Below are 15533 nucleotides of genomic sequence, written 5' to 3'. Positions count from 1 at the left end.
GCCCCAACAACAACAACCACTGCCCCCACAACAACAACCACTGCCCCCACAACAACAACTGCTGCCCCAACAAAAACAACAACAACAACTGCAGCCTCAACAACAACTCCTGCCCCAACGACAACATCTGCTCCAACCACAACAACTGCTGCCCCAACAACTGTTGCCCCGACAACAAAAACCGCTGCTCCAACCACAACAACTGCAGCCCCAACAACAACAACAACAACAACCGCCCCAACAACAACAACTCCGGCCCAAACGACAACTGCAGCCTCAACAACCACTGCTGCCCCAACATCAACCACTGCTCCAACAACCACAACGACTGCCCAGACAACAACAACGGTTAACCCGACAACAACAACAACAGCCCCAAGCACAACCACTGCCCCGGCAACAACAACCACTGCCCCAACAACAACAACAACAACTGCTCCAACCACAACAACAATCACCCAAACAACAACAGCTGCTCCAACCACAACAACCACTGCCCCAAAAACAACAACCACTGCCCCAACAACAACAACAACAACTGCTCCAACCACAACAACAATCACCCAAACAACAACCGCTGCTCCAACAACAACAACCACTGCCCCAACAACAACTGCTCCAACTACAACAACTGCTGCCCCAACGACAACAGCTGCACCAACCACAACAACTGCTGCCGCAACAACCAAAACTGCAGCCTCAACAACAACTGCTGCCCCAACAACAACAACTCCTGCCCCAACGACAACAGCTGCTCCAACCACAACAACTGCAGCCACAACAACTGTTGCCCCAACAACAACAACAACCACTGCTCCAACCACAACAACTGCTGTCCGAACAACCGCTGCTGCCCCAACGACAACAGCTGCTCCAACCACAACAACTGCTGCCACAACAACAACCGCTGCCCCAACAACAACAGCTTCCCAAACAACAACAACTGCAGTCTCAACAACTGCTGTCCAAACAATAACAACAACGACTCCTGACCCAACGACAACAGCTGCTCCAACCACAACAACTACAGCCCCAACCACTGTTGCCCCGACAACAACAACAACCGCTGCTCCAACCACAACAACTGCTGCCCCAACAACAACAACTGCTGCCCCAACAACAACCACTGCTCAAACAACCACAACCACTGCCCCAAAAACTGCAGCCCCAACAACAACCACTGCCCCAACAACAACAACAACTGCTGCCCCCACAACCACAACCACTGCCCCAACTACAACTGCTGTCCCAACAACAACTGCCCCAACAACAACTGCTGCCCCAACAACAACTGCTGCCCAAACAACGACCACTGCTCCAACAACCACAACCACAGCCCCAACAACAACAACTGCTGCCCTAACAACAACAACTACCACTGTCCAAACAACAACAACTGCTGCTGCCCCAATGACAACAGCTGCTCCAACCACAACAACTGCTGCCCCAACAACCACAACTGCTGCCCCAATGACAACCGCTGCCCCACCAACAACAGCTTCCCCAACAACAAGAACTGCAGCCTCAACAACTGCTGCCCAGACAACAACAACAACCACTGCCCCAACGACAACAACTGCAGCACTAACAACAACCCCAGCCCCGACAACAACAACAACTGCCCCAACAACAACCACAGCCCCAACAACAACAACAACTGCTCCAATCACAACAACTGCTGCCCCAAAGACAACCACTACCCCAACAACAACGGCTTCCCCAACAACGACAACTGCAGCCTCAACAACAACGGCTGCCCCAACAACCACTGCTGCCCCAACAACAACCACTGCTCCAACAACCACAACGACTACCCAGACAACAACAACGGTTAACCCGACAACAACAACTGCAGCCCCAAGCACAACCACTGCCCCGGCAACAACAACCACTGCCCCAACAACAACAACAACAACTGCTCCAACCACAACAACAACCGCCCAAACAACAACAGCTGCTCCAACCACAACCACTGCCCCAACAACAACTGCTCCAACCACAACAACAGCTGCCCCAACGACAACTGCTGCTGCGACAACGACAACTGCAGCCTCAACAACAACTGCTGCCCCAACAACAACTGCAGACTCAACAACAACTGCTGCCCCAATAACCACTGCTGCCCCAACAACAACAACTCCTGCCCCAACGACCACAGCTGCTCCAACCACAACAACAACTATCCCAACAACAACTGCTGTCCAAACAACAACTGCTGCCCCAACAACAACAGCTGCTTCAACCACAATAACTGTTTCCCCAACAACAACCGCTGCCCCAACAACAACAGCTTCCCCAACAACAACAACAACTGCAGCCTCAACAACTGTTGTCCCAACATCAACAACAACAACTGCCCCAACAACAACAACTCCTGCCCCAACGACAACAGCTGCTCCAACCACAACAACTGTTGCCCCAACAACAACAACAACCGCTGCTCCAACCACAACAACTGCTGCCCCAACAACAAGAACTGCTGCCCCAACAACAACTGCTGCTCAAACAACCACAACCACTGCCCTAACAACTGCTGCCCCAACAACAACCACTGCCCCAACAACAACCACAACCACTGCTGCCCCCACAACCACTGCCCCAACTACAACTGCTGCCCCAACAACAACTGCTGCTCAAACAACCACAACCACTGCCCCAACAACTGCTGCCCCAACAACAACTCCTGCCCCAACAACAACAGCTGCTCCGACCACAAGAACTGCTGCCCCATCAACAACCACTGCCCCAACAACAACTGCTGTAGCCTCAACAACAACTGCTGCCCCAACAACCACTGCTGCCCCAACAACAACTGCTGCCCCCACAACAACAACCACTGCCCCAACAACAACAACTGCTGTTCCAACAACAACAACAACCGCCCCAAGAACAACAACTGCTGCCCCAACGACAACAGCTGCTCCAACTACAACCACTGCTGCCCCGACAACAACCACTGTCCCAACAACAACAACCACTGTCCCAACAACAACAACTGCTGTTCAAACAACAACTGCTGCCCCAACGACAACAGCTGTTCCAACTACAACAACTGCTGCCCCAACAACCACAACTGCTGCCCCAACGACAACCGCTGCCCCACCAACAACAGCTTCCCCAACAACAACTGCAGCCTCAACAACTGCTGCCCCTACAACAACAACAACCACTGCCCCAACGACAACAACTGCAGCACTAACAACAACCACTGCCCCGACAACAACAACCACTGCCCCAACAACAACAACAACTGCTGCCCCAACAACAACAACAACCACTGCCCTGACAACAACAATTGCCCCAATGACAACCACTACCCCAACAACAACTGCTGCCCCAACAACAACTGAAGACTCAACAACAACAACAGCTGCCCCAACAGCCACTGCTGCCCCAACAATAACCACTGCTCCAACAACCATAACGACTGCCCAGACAACAACGGTTAATCCGACAACAACCACTGCAGCCCCAAGCATAACCACTGCCCCTACAACAACAACAACCACTGCCCCAACGACAACAACTGCAGCACTAACAACAACCACTGCCCCGACAACAACAACCACTGCCCCAACAACAACAACAACTGCTGCCCCAACAACAACAACAACCACTGCCCTGACAACAACAATTGCCCCAATGACAACCACTACCCCAACAACAACTGCTGCCCCAACAACAACTGAAGACTCAACAACAACAACAGCTGCCCCAACAGCCACTGCTGCCCCAACAATAACCACTGCTCCAACAACCATAACGACTGCCCAGACAACAACGGTTAATCCGACAACAACCACTGCAGCCCCAAGCATAACCACTGCCCCTGCAACAACAACAACTGCTCCAACCACAACAACTGCTGCCCCAACAACAACCACAACTGCTGCCCCAACGACAACCACTGCCCCTACAACAACTGCTTCCACAACAACAACAACAACTGCTGTCCCGACAACAACCGCTGCCCCAACTACAACAACAACCACTGCCCCAACAACAACAACAACTGCTCCAACCACAACAACTACCGCCCCAATGACAACAGCTTCTCCAACCACAACAACTGCTGGCCCAACAACCACAACTGCTGCCCCAACGACAACCACTGCCCCTACAACAACTGCTTCCACAACAACAACAAAAACTGCTGTCCCGACAACAACCGCTGCCCCAACTACAACAACAACCACTGCTCCAACAACAACAACAACTGCTCCAACCACAACAACTACCGCCCCAATGACAACAGCTTCTCCAACCACAACAACTGCTGGCCCAACAACCACAACTGCTGCCCCAACGACAACCACTGCCCCAACAACAACTACAACAGCCGCCGCTCCAGCAATAACCACAACAACTGCTGCCCCAACAACAACAACTGCTGCCCCAACAACCACTGCTGCCCCAACAACAACCACTGCTCCAACAACCACAACGACTGCCCAGACAACAACAACGGCTGACCCGACAACAACAACTGCTGCCCCAAGCACAGCCACTGCCCCGACAACAACCACTGCCCCAACAACAACAACCACTGCCCCAACAACAACAACCACTGTCCCAACAACAACACCAACTCCTCCAACCACAACAACTGCAGCCCCAAGCACAACCACTGCCCCAACAACAACAACCACTGCCCCAACAACAACAACCGCTGTCCCAACAACAACCACTGCCCCAACAACAACAACTGCAGCCCCAACAACAACCACTGCTGCCCGAACAACCACAACCGCTGCCCCGACAATAACCTCTGCCCCGACAACAACAACCACTGCCTCAACCACAACAACTGCTGCCCCAACAACAACAACTGCTCCAACAACCACAACGACTGCCCAGACAACAACAACGGCTGCCCCAACAACAACAACTGCTCCAACAACCACAACGACTGCCCAGACAACAACAACGGCTGCCCCAACAACAACAACTGCTGCCCCAACAACAACAACAACTGCAGCCTCAACAATAACAACTGCTGTCCCAACAACAACCACTGCCCCGACAACAACAACCACTGCCCCAACAACAACAACCTCTGTCCCAACAACAACCACTGCCCCAACAACATCCACTGATGCAACAACAACAACCTCCACCTCTGCAACACAATCAGCCACAAGTTCAACTACTGAGAGTGATGCCTGTTGTATCCGAGTAGGCATGACCCATTTGCTGCTTGGACTCCTCGTTTTTACCCTCTTTTAGAACAGTTTACTTGGTACATGGGGGATTAGTGGATTGAATGCTGTAACATTATTCAATATTATAAATATTTAAACTTTTTTTTTTAAACTGTCGTAATATTATACATAATAATACTTAAGTCTGAAATAAATGGAAGAATAAAAACATTGAAAATGTCTGTCGTGTTGTGTGAAATGTCTTGTTTTGTCTGAATAACATCTACAATAATATAAAACACAGAAAATCTGAATATGGTAAAAATAAAAACACTGGAAGCAAGAAATGTTGAGTATTAGAAAAAATATGCTGTTGGATATACTAATTATTATTTCAGCTGGAATTCAATGAACATCAGTCCATGCAGAATATGGAAAGAGCAGAGATAGTTCTAGCAGCATATACTGTACATAGAAATATCTGTCCATTTTGAGGCTACAGAATAAAGGACACTTAAAAACATTTTTCATATGAAATAAATCACCAGATAGGATCACACCAACTGCATACATGTAAGCATGTTGGTGTTGAAACCCATAAGTATTGCCCAAACCCACCTTTGAACTCTGCCTTCATTTTGTTCTCAACTCAGTTCTCTGACTTGACCTGCAGGTTGTGATGCTACCACTCTGATAAAATATGTCGACAGGCAGACAGACAAATAAGTGCTGAAAGCCTCCTCTGTGGGATTTTTCAGTATTTTTTTTGTCATTTTTCTTTCAGTAAGAGCTATTTAAAAAAAGAAGAAGTGATTTTTACTTGTTCATGGTCAAAAATAGGTAAGCAAATTTAAACAATGGTTTGACTAATCCATAGACAACACAATATTGAAAGAGTTCAAACTAGTTAAAGTGGACATATAGCTCTTACTTTAAACACTGTAAGTGCCATTTGACCTCACTAATTTAGATTTTTGGTGACTGTTGGTTGTCTTTCACAACCTCTCTTTTCATTATGTAATTTTACCTTAGTTACTACAATATTGTATGGCCCAATATGTATCCCACAAATGTCCATAAAATCCATTTAATACAGAAAAGGTTTGTTCATTTTCAGTCCAGGGAACCATCAGATTCTCTATTACATAAACTTAAAATATTGACCTTACCAATATTTCTGTAAAAATTCCTAAATACATTTTTACTCAATAAGACAATCAAACCATCTGCGTCTTTCTCTCTATTACACCAACAGGGGGCAGTATTCCATTAAATATAGAGGGGTACAACTGTGGAACAATCAACCTACACCTGGTGTATGCCTTACCCTCACCAGATGTTTAGAAAGATTAAATTAAGAGAGACATTAATAAGCACCCAGATGAGAAACAATTAAGACGAAATGTATATGTTTATTTTTTAACTTTATTTTCATTTGTACTTGGTCACCATTAAAATTATTGTATTCCTGCATACACTGCATATATTATGTTGTCTTTGCTGTTTCTTTTGATCACTTTGTTTTCCAATTCTTATTTTTATTTTTTTTCTCTCATTGTGTATGATTTAAATCGTTATGTTGAGCTGAGATTTTAACATAAGCCCTAAATGAGGTTCTTACCTCACCTGCTCATCCACTTAAAAAAATGACATACAGTGTATATGTAATGTTTTGTGTGCAAATCAAATCACACAAATCAAGAAAAGATAAAGTGACTACAGTCACCAGGATGACTCAATAATGAAAAACAAACCTGCATTGTTTTTCCTTTTATAACACACAAAGACATGCCCTGACCCAGACAAAAGAAAACAGAATGTCACAAGTGAAGATGTGCGTATGTGTGACACCTACCTTCCTGGTAAAGACGTACATTTGATTTTCAGAGACTTATTACAAAGGTATACATAGAGAGTGGCTGTGGCATCAGTTCAACAACAACAGGAGCTGCACCATCTAAAGAATGACCCTGTGTTTATTGTGTTTTAGCCAAATTCAGTAAGTCACCTGATTTGACATGGAACTAAACCATGCATTATAAATGGACACCTATAATAAAGTCAATGTCAAAATACCCTGTTGCACTTTAAACATAACAAAAAGAATCACAGCTAAACCTGACCTGAATGACTGACATTTGACACTTGGACCACCAATGTATATAACTTTCTCTTCATTTTGTGTGTTTGAGGTGTCAAATCAGTGTGTCTGGATGAAAATGTACTTATCCAGTTGTATAGGCCTAAACCATGCAATTGAAATACTCAACTGAAGTTTAAGCACCTCAAACTTGTACGTCCCCCTGCTACCTTGAAAATGTGTAACCTGAGCTCAGGTTCAATAGTTTGTTGTTTTATGAGTTTTAAAAATTCCATGGAGGAAATGTTACCTCTTAAACTTAATTTAATGAGTTGAGTGAACTCTCAGCAGTTCATTCATTGAACTCATCATCATCAAGTCAAAAGAACTAAAGTTAGAGCAACTCATGTTTATAAGTCTGAAAATTAAAACTAGACATTCTAAGTAGAACAAACTTGCATATAACCAAACTTATTACCATATTTACATTAAACGAATGAGAAAAGATTGGCTGATTCCACTAAATTCCTGCATAATGTTTTTGAGCACTGTCTCTTCACAACACTGGTGAGTTTGAACACTGACCTGACACTCAGGGTGAGGCAGCTGCCACACTGGGTGGTGCAGTCGTGGTAAAACTATAGTCTGATTAGGTAAACACCATCTCTGAATGGGTGAATGGAGCTGTATGATAACAGAGTGCGAGGAAGGGCGGTGCGAGTATGCACGGCAGTTTTATGCCTGTCACAACATTGTCCAACACAAAGCATGATCATCAAAGAATGTCTGAGGTGTTTGTCTTTGTCTTCTGCACACTGACTGACATGAAACAACAAATTAGAAATAACTTGCTGTGTCACATGCTTTCTACTGTGAGAAATCCATAATCCATGCCGTAAATTCATTTGAACTCAAGGACGAACTGATGAGATTTTGGTGGTTAAAGGTCAAAGGTTTTGGACTCTTGAATGTGATTTCTCAAGACCGCTTTGAAGGAATTTCTTCACATTTGGCACAAATCTTCACTTGGACTTAAAGATGAACTGATCAGATCTTTTGTAGGCAAAAGTCAAAGTTTAAGGTCACATTGACCAGATTCTTGTAAATGTGATATATCAGCAATGCCCAGGCAGAATTTCAGTACATCTGGAATAAATATTCACTTGGATGAGCTGATTAGAATTTGGCTGTTAAAGGTCATAGGTCAAGATCACTGTGCCCTCATATAACACATTTTTGGCCATAACTCAAAAATTGTTATGATAATTATGACACAATTTTACACAAATGTCTAATAGGACAAAATGATTAAGTGATGACATTTTAAATCCAAATGGTCAAAGGTCAACTTCACTTCTGGCCATTATTCAATGTTGTAACTCAGGAAGGGGAGATCATCACAACCTCCTGCAGCTTGGCTGGTTGGTGGAGACACACAACCACCAGGCTACTGCCTTACAAAATTCTAGTTGTTTGTGATCTACTTTTGCGTTCCCACATTATACATTTGGCATAATCTAAAAATAAGTGTCACATTCCCTTCAATCTTCAAAGGAACTCTAACCTGTGTTTTGATTTAGTATTATGCATAAGTCAGACCCTGGATGACAACAGCATGAGTGGTTGTTCTCAGCCAAACGCCATATCTGTACAGTTGCAGCTAAATAGATAACAAACAGAGCTAGTTAATGCAGTTAAACTAGCTTGCTTCACTGTAAGTGGCTGCTGCTGCCTGTAGCTGTGATCATGACTGTAGAAATGGGATGATATAACGCCGGCTGTTTTTCTCTCACTGATTGTTGCTCTACGTTGAAGTACATCAGAGTTTTTAAGGGTGTAGCACAACCACATTCAGGGATTGGCTGTTTGTAGTGGGCTGTTGAGGTTGTAATTAAGATACGATATTCCTGAACTCCTACTGCTGCAGTTGTCCTTTTTGAGTAATAACCAGTAAATGCATTTATTAAAGTGTTATCTCATCTCTTCTTTCACAACATCTCTCTAAACTCTAAAATCGTCTCCATTTATTTTACCTGGACTGGACTCAGACACTGTTACTATGGATCAGGTGTTTAATGTGTGACATTAAGACACATTAAAAAAAGAACAATTAGCGGTAGAGAGAAAGAAGTATCAACAAACCGAAAATATTAAATCATCCTCATTTAAATGTGGAATTAATACTTTATACTTTCAGTTTTGGCTCACAATCCCGAACAAGTAGACAATGATGAAACTAAAAGGGGTGTGATGTTTTTTTTTCCACCTAACAAAAGAGGGGTTGACAGTCTGAATACTCATGCTGGAAAAATTAGAACACACCCCTTCCCTGATGTTTTTACGCATGCATCTGTCATAGATTTATTCAACACCTGTAGAGTATATAAAGTGTAGCGGTGCTGATAAGGTGCAGTGTCACCATCCAGGAAAACTGATCTGCAGAACTCACCTGTTCATCATGATGAAGCTGATCCTCTCTCTCACTCTCATCTGGGCGCTCTGCAGCACAGGTAACATCACTGATTCTTACATGAGAGTTTCTGCAGGTGATACACCACCTAATTTAAAACAGTTAACAAGTTCTCAATCTTACCAAAAACATTTTTTAAAGAAGAAATTACAAAAATAGACTAAACAATGGATTATTGATGTAAATTGACCAGAACTAATTTCACAACTTATAAATATTATATAGCACTACATGGATCCCCAGAGGGAAAATTCCCATTTTACAGTGCAAACAGTCTAAATAGGAAACAGACAAAAAAAACTAATGCAGAACTAATGGATTATTTATTTAAATGAACCGGAACTAGTTTCATATAATTGCAAATATTATATATGTTGATGCCCACTGGGGAAATTACCATTGAAACAGTACAACAGTACAAGAAAAAGTCGAAACAAGTGGAACAGGAAAAACTAAATAATAAGAATCCATCAGTGTATATTAGACAGTTTAACTCATTAAAACATAAGGTGACCTCGAAAAAACTTTCTAAAACCTAAGCCTTGTTTGAAAACAAACAAACAAACAAACAAACAAAAAAACTTCAAACTTTACTTAACTTGGAAAAACTTTACATTAACTAGAACCTTTATCAGTCAGACTGAGGCAAATAGAAACATAAAATAAAAACCATTTGACAGCTTACACCTCTCACTTTTATTGTAAATTACTGCTGGAAAAACAAGCACATTTGTTAACACCTCAGTTCAGTCAAACTCTTGATCACGTTTATTATATATTTTCATCATGATGATGAATATTAGAGTGAAGACAATAGTCCACAATAAAAGCCAATAAGGTTTCAACTGGTTTTTATTTCATGTTTCTATTTTCTTCAGAGGCTGAGGAATGAAGGTTTAGTGAAAGTGTTGCGTCAGGTGAATCTTTACCTCTGAGTAGCGGTGACGCTGGCCGTTACCCCGGTAACTGCCGTAATCTGCTTCAGTGTCGCTCCGCTGGCTCAGGCCGTCAGACACTGTCCGAGTCGCGACTTCAAAAACTTTTTTGCGGCCGAAAAACAAACGAAATACATTTCCCATAATGGATTTCGCCTTCCTGGAATTTCAGCGAATCACAAATGCGCTTCACCGGCCACATGTCTTAACACCGACGAAATGATATAAAAAAAAAATTTAAAAAAAACTTTTTCCTAACCACTTTTCCTCGGCCTCGATGAAAAACGTCATGGTTTATTTATTTTTTTTTTATAGCACAAAACCACAAAACTGTTGAAATTAGATAACATCGCAGAAATACACAAGTAGAGAATCTGAGCCATTAAAAATAAAGGACTGAGCAAGGAATCAGAATAAATTAGATTTAGACATAAGTTTATAAAGTTTCCTGACATTGCCACTTTTTAGAATTACAGGTCGTGTCAAAAAGATGCTCCGCTGTTTCTACATTTACGCCGGGGTGAAACTACAATGGTATTTGCTCCAGGTCCAAGTCCAGTGTTTCCTATGCTCAAGGAGATAACATAGGAAGCACTGAAGCTCCTTTCCTTAGGTATTTCATATTTATTTAGAGGATTAACATGCTCTTATCATGGCTGATGCTGAGATACTTCCAGGGAATTTCACTCAACCAGGAACCTTCCTAACTTCATGGGTTAAATCATTTTTAACCAATACAACCGTTATGACTTAAAATCTTTGTGAACAACAGCTACAATTATCACAAGATTTTTGAGCCTTTATAAACCATCAAAACCCTGTAACCCTAAAGACCTCTCACATTTAACGTGACATGTTTCACTGTTTTCTCCTCATTGCAGCTGCAGCACTTGTGTGTCAAACTTGCACAGATCTGCAGTGTTCAAATACAACATCGGTTAATTGTTCCTCAGAGACGGCGTGTATATCAGCGTCCATTAACGGTAATCTTTTCTTCATGTTGTCTATTACTTTTCAGTCAAATACATGTGCTGCAAAGTTATGTGTGTTTTCCATCAACATGAACTAACTGCACTTTGTCTCTGCAGCTGTTTCATCTGGAGCTGCAGCACAGTTAATCTTCAAGGCGTGTGCATCACCCTCCTTGTGTCCAGCTACAGGCTCTGCGACATTTTCAGTGAACTTGGGTGTTCAAAGTGCAGTTGCATCTGCTCAGTGCTGCAACACAGATAACTGCAACTCTGCAACTCTACCTTGTAAGTACAGATGAATGACTTCTTTATGATCTTATCTCAGACAAGCTGATATACATAAGGGAAGAATATTGGAATCCTTCTTCCAACATGTTCTGTTTTTATTTTGTGATACGTCAATGTTCTGTCATCCTCATATAAATGATGTTGTGTCTGTTCTGTTTCAGTCCCTGCTCCTCAGTCAACTAACACCCTGTCGTGTTTGACTTGTGACCCCGCCACCTCTCAGTGCACCAATACATTACAGTGTAGTGGAGCGGAGGACCAGTGCTTTCAAGCAAGTTGTGAGTCTTCATGTTGTTGTAAACACAGTACTCATGGGTTGGAACACACCTATCTTTGGCTTTGACATCTCAAATACACACCTGTAGTTTCTTGATTTTATCTTATAGAGTTGTGATGATATCAACTCAGTTGTTTCTTCATAACTTGAGAGTTTTTCAACTTACAGTTCAAGTTACAATAATGGGAAACATGAAAATCATCTGAGAAACTGACATCTAAGAAAATGAAACCATTTTTAAAATCATAATTTGCTCATAAATTGACTTAAATGATTATTAATTGCATTCATTTCCTTTTGATAGACTAATCAAGTAATTGACTAATTGTTGCAGTTCTAAATCATGTAACACTGAGAGGAACCTTTCTTCAGAAAGAGTCGCTACTTTTTCTTTTGACATGATAACCACATTAGTTCAGATAGTACCTTTACTTGAGTAAGTTGCCTAATGCAAGACTTTAACTTGTAACAGAGTATTTCTACATTGTGGTTCTGCTTCTGTCATTTAGAGAGTAATTTAACACCAGACTGAAAAACAGGGTTTTGCTGCCCTGTGCTGGTTGAAAGTTTCAAGCCTGTTTCACCTGTAAAAACTCTCAGAGAACATGTTGGGTGTGACTGGATGTGATCAGACGAGCTCTGTTGCACCACCCTTAACAGTCACGAGGTCCTGGAGAACACTTGTACATCACTGCAACAAAATGAGACATTCAACCACTTGATGTCAGCAAAAACAAGATTTTCCACTTGATGTTGTTACTTGAAAAAGGAAAGATCTGAATAATTCTCCCTGGAATTAATTGTCTGACAATAACTGAATTGAATTTTTACAATAACACAGTGATTTTTCATCTGCAGTGACGAGTGGGTCCACCACTTCTGCAGCCTTTGGCTGCGCATCTACGAACCTGTGTGCAGCTGCTGCTGGCCTGGGAAGCCTCCCATTCATGCAAAATGTTGGGAATATCACCAGTGGACCAGCCTGCTGTGGGACCAGTTTGTGTAATACTGTAGCAACAACAACTGCCCCACCAACAACAACAACTACTGCCCCACCAACAACAACAACGATTGCTCCAACAACAACAACAACTGCCCCACCAACAACAACAACAACTGCTGCCCCAACAACAACAACTGCTGCCCCAACAACAACAACAACAACAACTGCCCCAACAACAACTACGACAACTGTTGCCCCAACAACAACTACGACAACTGTTGCCCCAACAACAACGACAACAACTGTAGCCCCAACAACAACAACAACAACAACTGTTGCCCCAACAACAACAACCACTGCCCCAACAACAACAACAACAACCACTGCCCCAACAACAACAACTGCTGCCCCAACAACAACAACAACTACAACTGCTGCCAGTGACGCCCGTTGTATCCAATTGGGTGTGATCCATCTGCTGCTTGGACTCCTTGTCTTTAGCCTCTATTAGAACACAAAGACATGGACAAAGCACATTTGAAGCCATCAGACGGACTCTGAAAGAAACTTTTGAAGCCTGGACTTGGGTTTATTGTTCACTGCCATTGTTAGTTGGAGGTCGCAGGAAATCCAAATTTAGGGAAAAAGGGGATGGAGTCTGGGTGAAGCTGAGGTGGGATGAGAAGGCACAGATGCCATAGATAGAGAGACAGAGGGAAAAAACAACCTTTTTTTCAGATTTAATTACTTGGTACAAGCTTGCTGGGGATTAGTGGGTTGAATGCTATAACATTACAAGTACAGTAATATAATACTTAATAATACTTTAGAGTGAAATGAATGAAAACGTCCATCTTTTGTCTAAATAACTGATATGAACATTCTACAAATGTGTATTTTCATTTAGAAATTTACCAGAATGTTTCCAACCATATTCTTGTAAAAAATCCTACATATGTTCTTATCAAACAAGACAATCAAATCATCTGCATCTCCCTTTGTCTCACCAGCAGGGACAGTATTCAGTTAAATATAGAGGTGTACAACTGTGGAGCCCCAACCTACACTGGAGGACACCTCAACCTCACTGCCTGTTTTCAAAAGATTACATTAAAAGAGGCATTAATAAGCACCAAGCATATGGGAAATAGAGTTGACGAACTGTACATGTATATGTATTATTTCTGTTTCTTTGGTCATGTTTTATTCTTTAAATCATTAAGTTCAGGTGAGGTTTTTTACATAAGCCTTCGACTGGGTTCTTACCTCACCTGCACATCCACTTCATAAAAAAACTATGGCTATGGTCCGAAAGTCTTTTTTTCTTAGGAAGGTTCCTTACTGAGTGAAATGAACTGGAAGTATCGAAGTGTCAGCCGTGATAAGAACCAGTCTAATTCTCTAAATCAATGATTCTAAACCTGGGGGTCCAGACCCCCAGGCAGGTTGCAAGATGGTTTCCAGGGGTTGTCTGATGGTTGTAAAGAAAAAAAGAAATCAGTATATTAAAAATAAAATGACATCTTTTGGAATGGAGAATGGTTTTTACATGTGTTTTTGAGAGTCAAAGTGTGCATATACACGTGTTTGGGATTGGTCACAAAAAAAAAAATATGAAGAGATGGTTTCTCAGAAACAATATGTAAGATCAATACTCAGTCCAACAAGAAGCGTCTCAAGGTGGATCACCTGAAAGTCCCACAGCGGCACCATCAACTCAACGCAAGGCGCCAGTGCTGGTTCCAAAAGAGCCCCAAGCTTCAGAAATTTACATCACCAAAACCAGCATGTTATTTATTCAGAAGTGCTTGCAAACCAGTTTAACTTCACAGACATTTGGAAACAAAAAACGTCTCAAACATCAAAAAACCCACAGCACATTACGCCTAGATTCTGGCTGTTAGAACGAAGCCAATCTAAGCTGTCATCGCAAAGAAAGCATTATTCATTTATTAGATGAGTTGAGTGAATTTTCAGGAGTTCATTAATTCAACTCATGTTTATAAGTTCCAAAGTCCGAAAATTAAAACTAGATTAATTCTAAGTAGTTGTTGAATTTAACCAAACTGATTTACATTAAATTAACAAGAAAAGATGAGTTGATTTTACTCAATTCCAGTTTAATGTGTTAAAGTGTAGTCACGTCACAACACCACTGACCTGACACTCAAGGTGAGACTGTTGCTATATTGGGTGGTGCAGCAGTCGTGTAGCCTGCCTGGTTTTGTAAACTGAACAGGTAAAGCAAGCTGTGGGATGAATTGAAGAAGGGCAGTGTTAGTCAGTGTCCTCCCCGGTAACACAATGTCCATCACAAAACAAGATTATCAAACTGTCTGAAGTGTTTGGGTGCACACCACATCCGTATTGCCGCAGCTAAATACAGTGTAAATGACTGTATAAATTAGATGATATAGCGTCAGCCATG

At 42.4% G+C, this 15533-nt stretch overlaps 2 protein-coding genes across 2 annotated transcripts; both read left to right on the top strand.

Annotated features, from left to right (window-relative positions):
* The first annotated feature begins 3565 nt into the window (after positions 1 to 3565).
* On the top strand, positions 3566 to 5226 carry LOC139626287 (integumentary mucin C.1-like). The gene has a single exon (XM_071486569.1). It carries the CDS (start codon positions 3643 to 3645, stop codon positions 5224 to 5226), a length of 1584 nt encoding a protein of 527 aa, XP_071342670.1. The 5' UTR covers positions 3566 to 3642.
* A 3582-nt stretch (positions 5227 to 8808) lies between these two features.
* LOC139626288 (integumentary mucin C.1-like) lies at positions 8809 to 14644 on the top strand. The gene is made up of 5 exons (XM_071486570.1): positions 8809 to 9731; positions 11508 to 11609; positions 11715 to 11882; positions 12047 to 12163; positions 13021 to 14644. Exons 1-5 carry the CDS (start codon positions 9680 to 9682, stop codon positions 13614 to 13616), a joined length of 1035 nt encoding a protein of 344 aa, XP_071342671.1. The 5' UTR covers positions 8809 to 9679; the 3' UTR covers positions 13617 to 14644.
* The last annotated feature ends 889 nt before the right edge of the window (positions 14645 to 15533 follow it).

Source organism: Trachinotus anak, unplaced genomic scaffold (assembly GCF_046630095.1).
Source record: "Trachinotus anak isolate AG129_WGS33_773 ecotype Australia unplaced genomic scaffold, CSIRO_AGI_Tana_v1 ptg000010l, whole genome shotgun sequence".
NCBI classification, from domain to species: Eukaryota; Metazoa; Chordata; class Actinopteri; order Carangiformes; family Carangidae; genus Trachinotus; species Trachinotus anak.
Note: the sequence above shows the minus strand (reverse complement) of the source record. Positions and strands in the feature narration are given on the sequence as shown.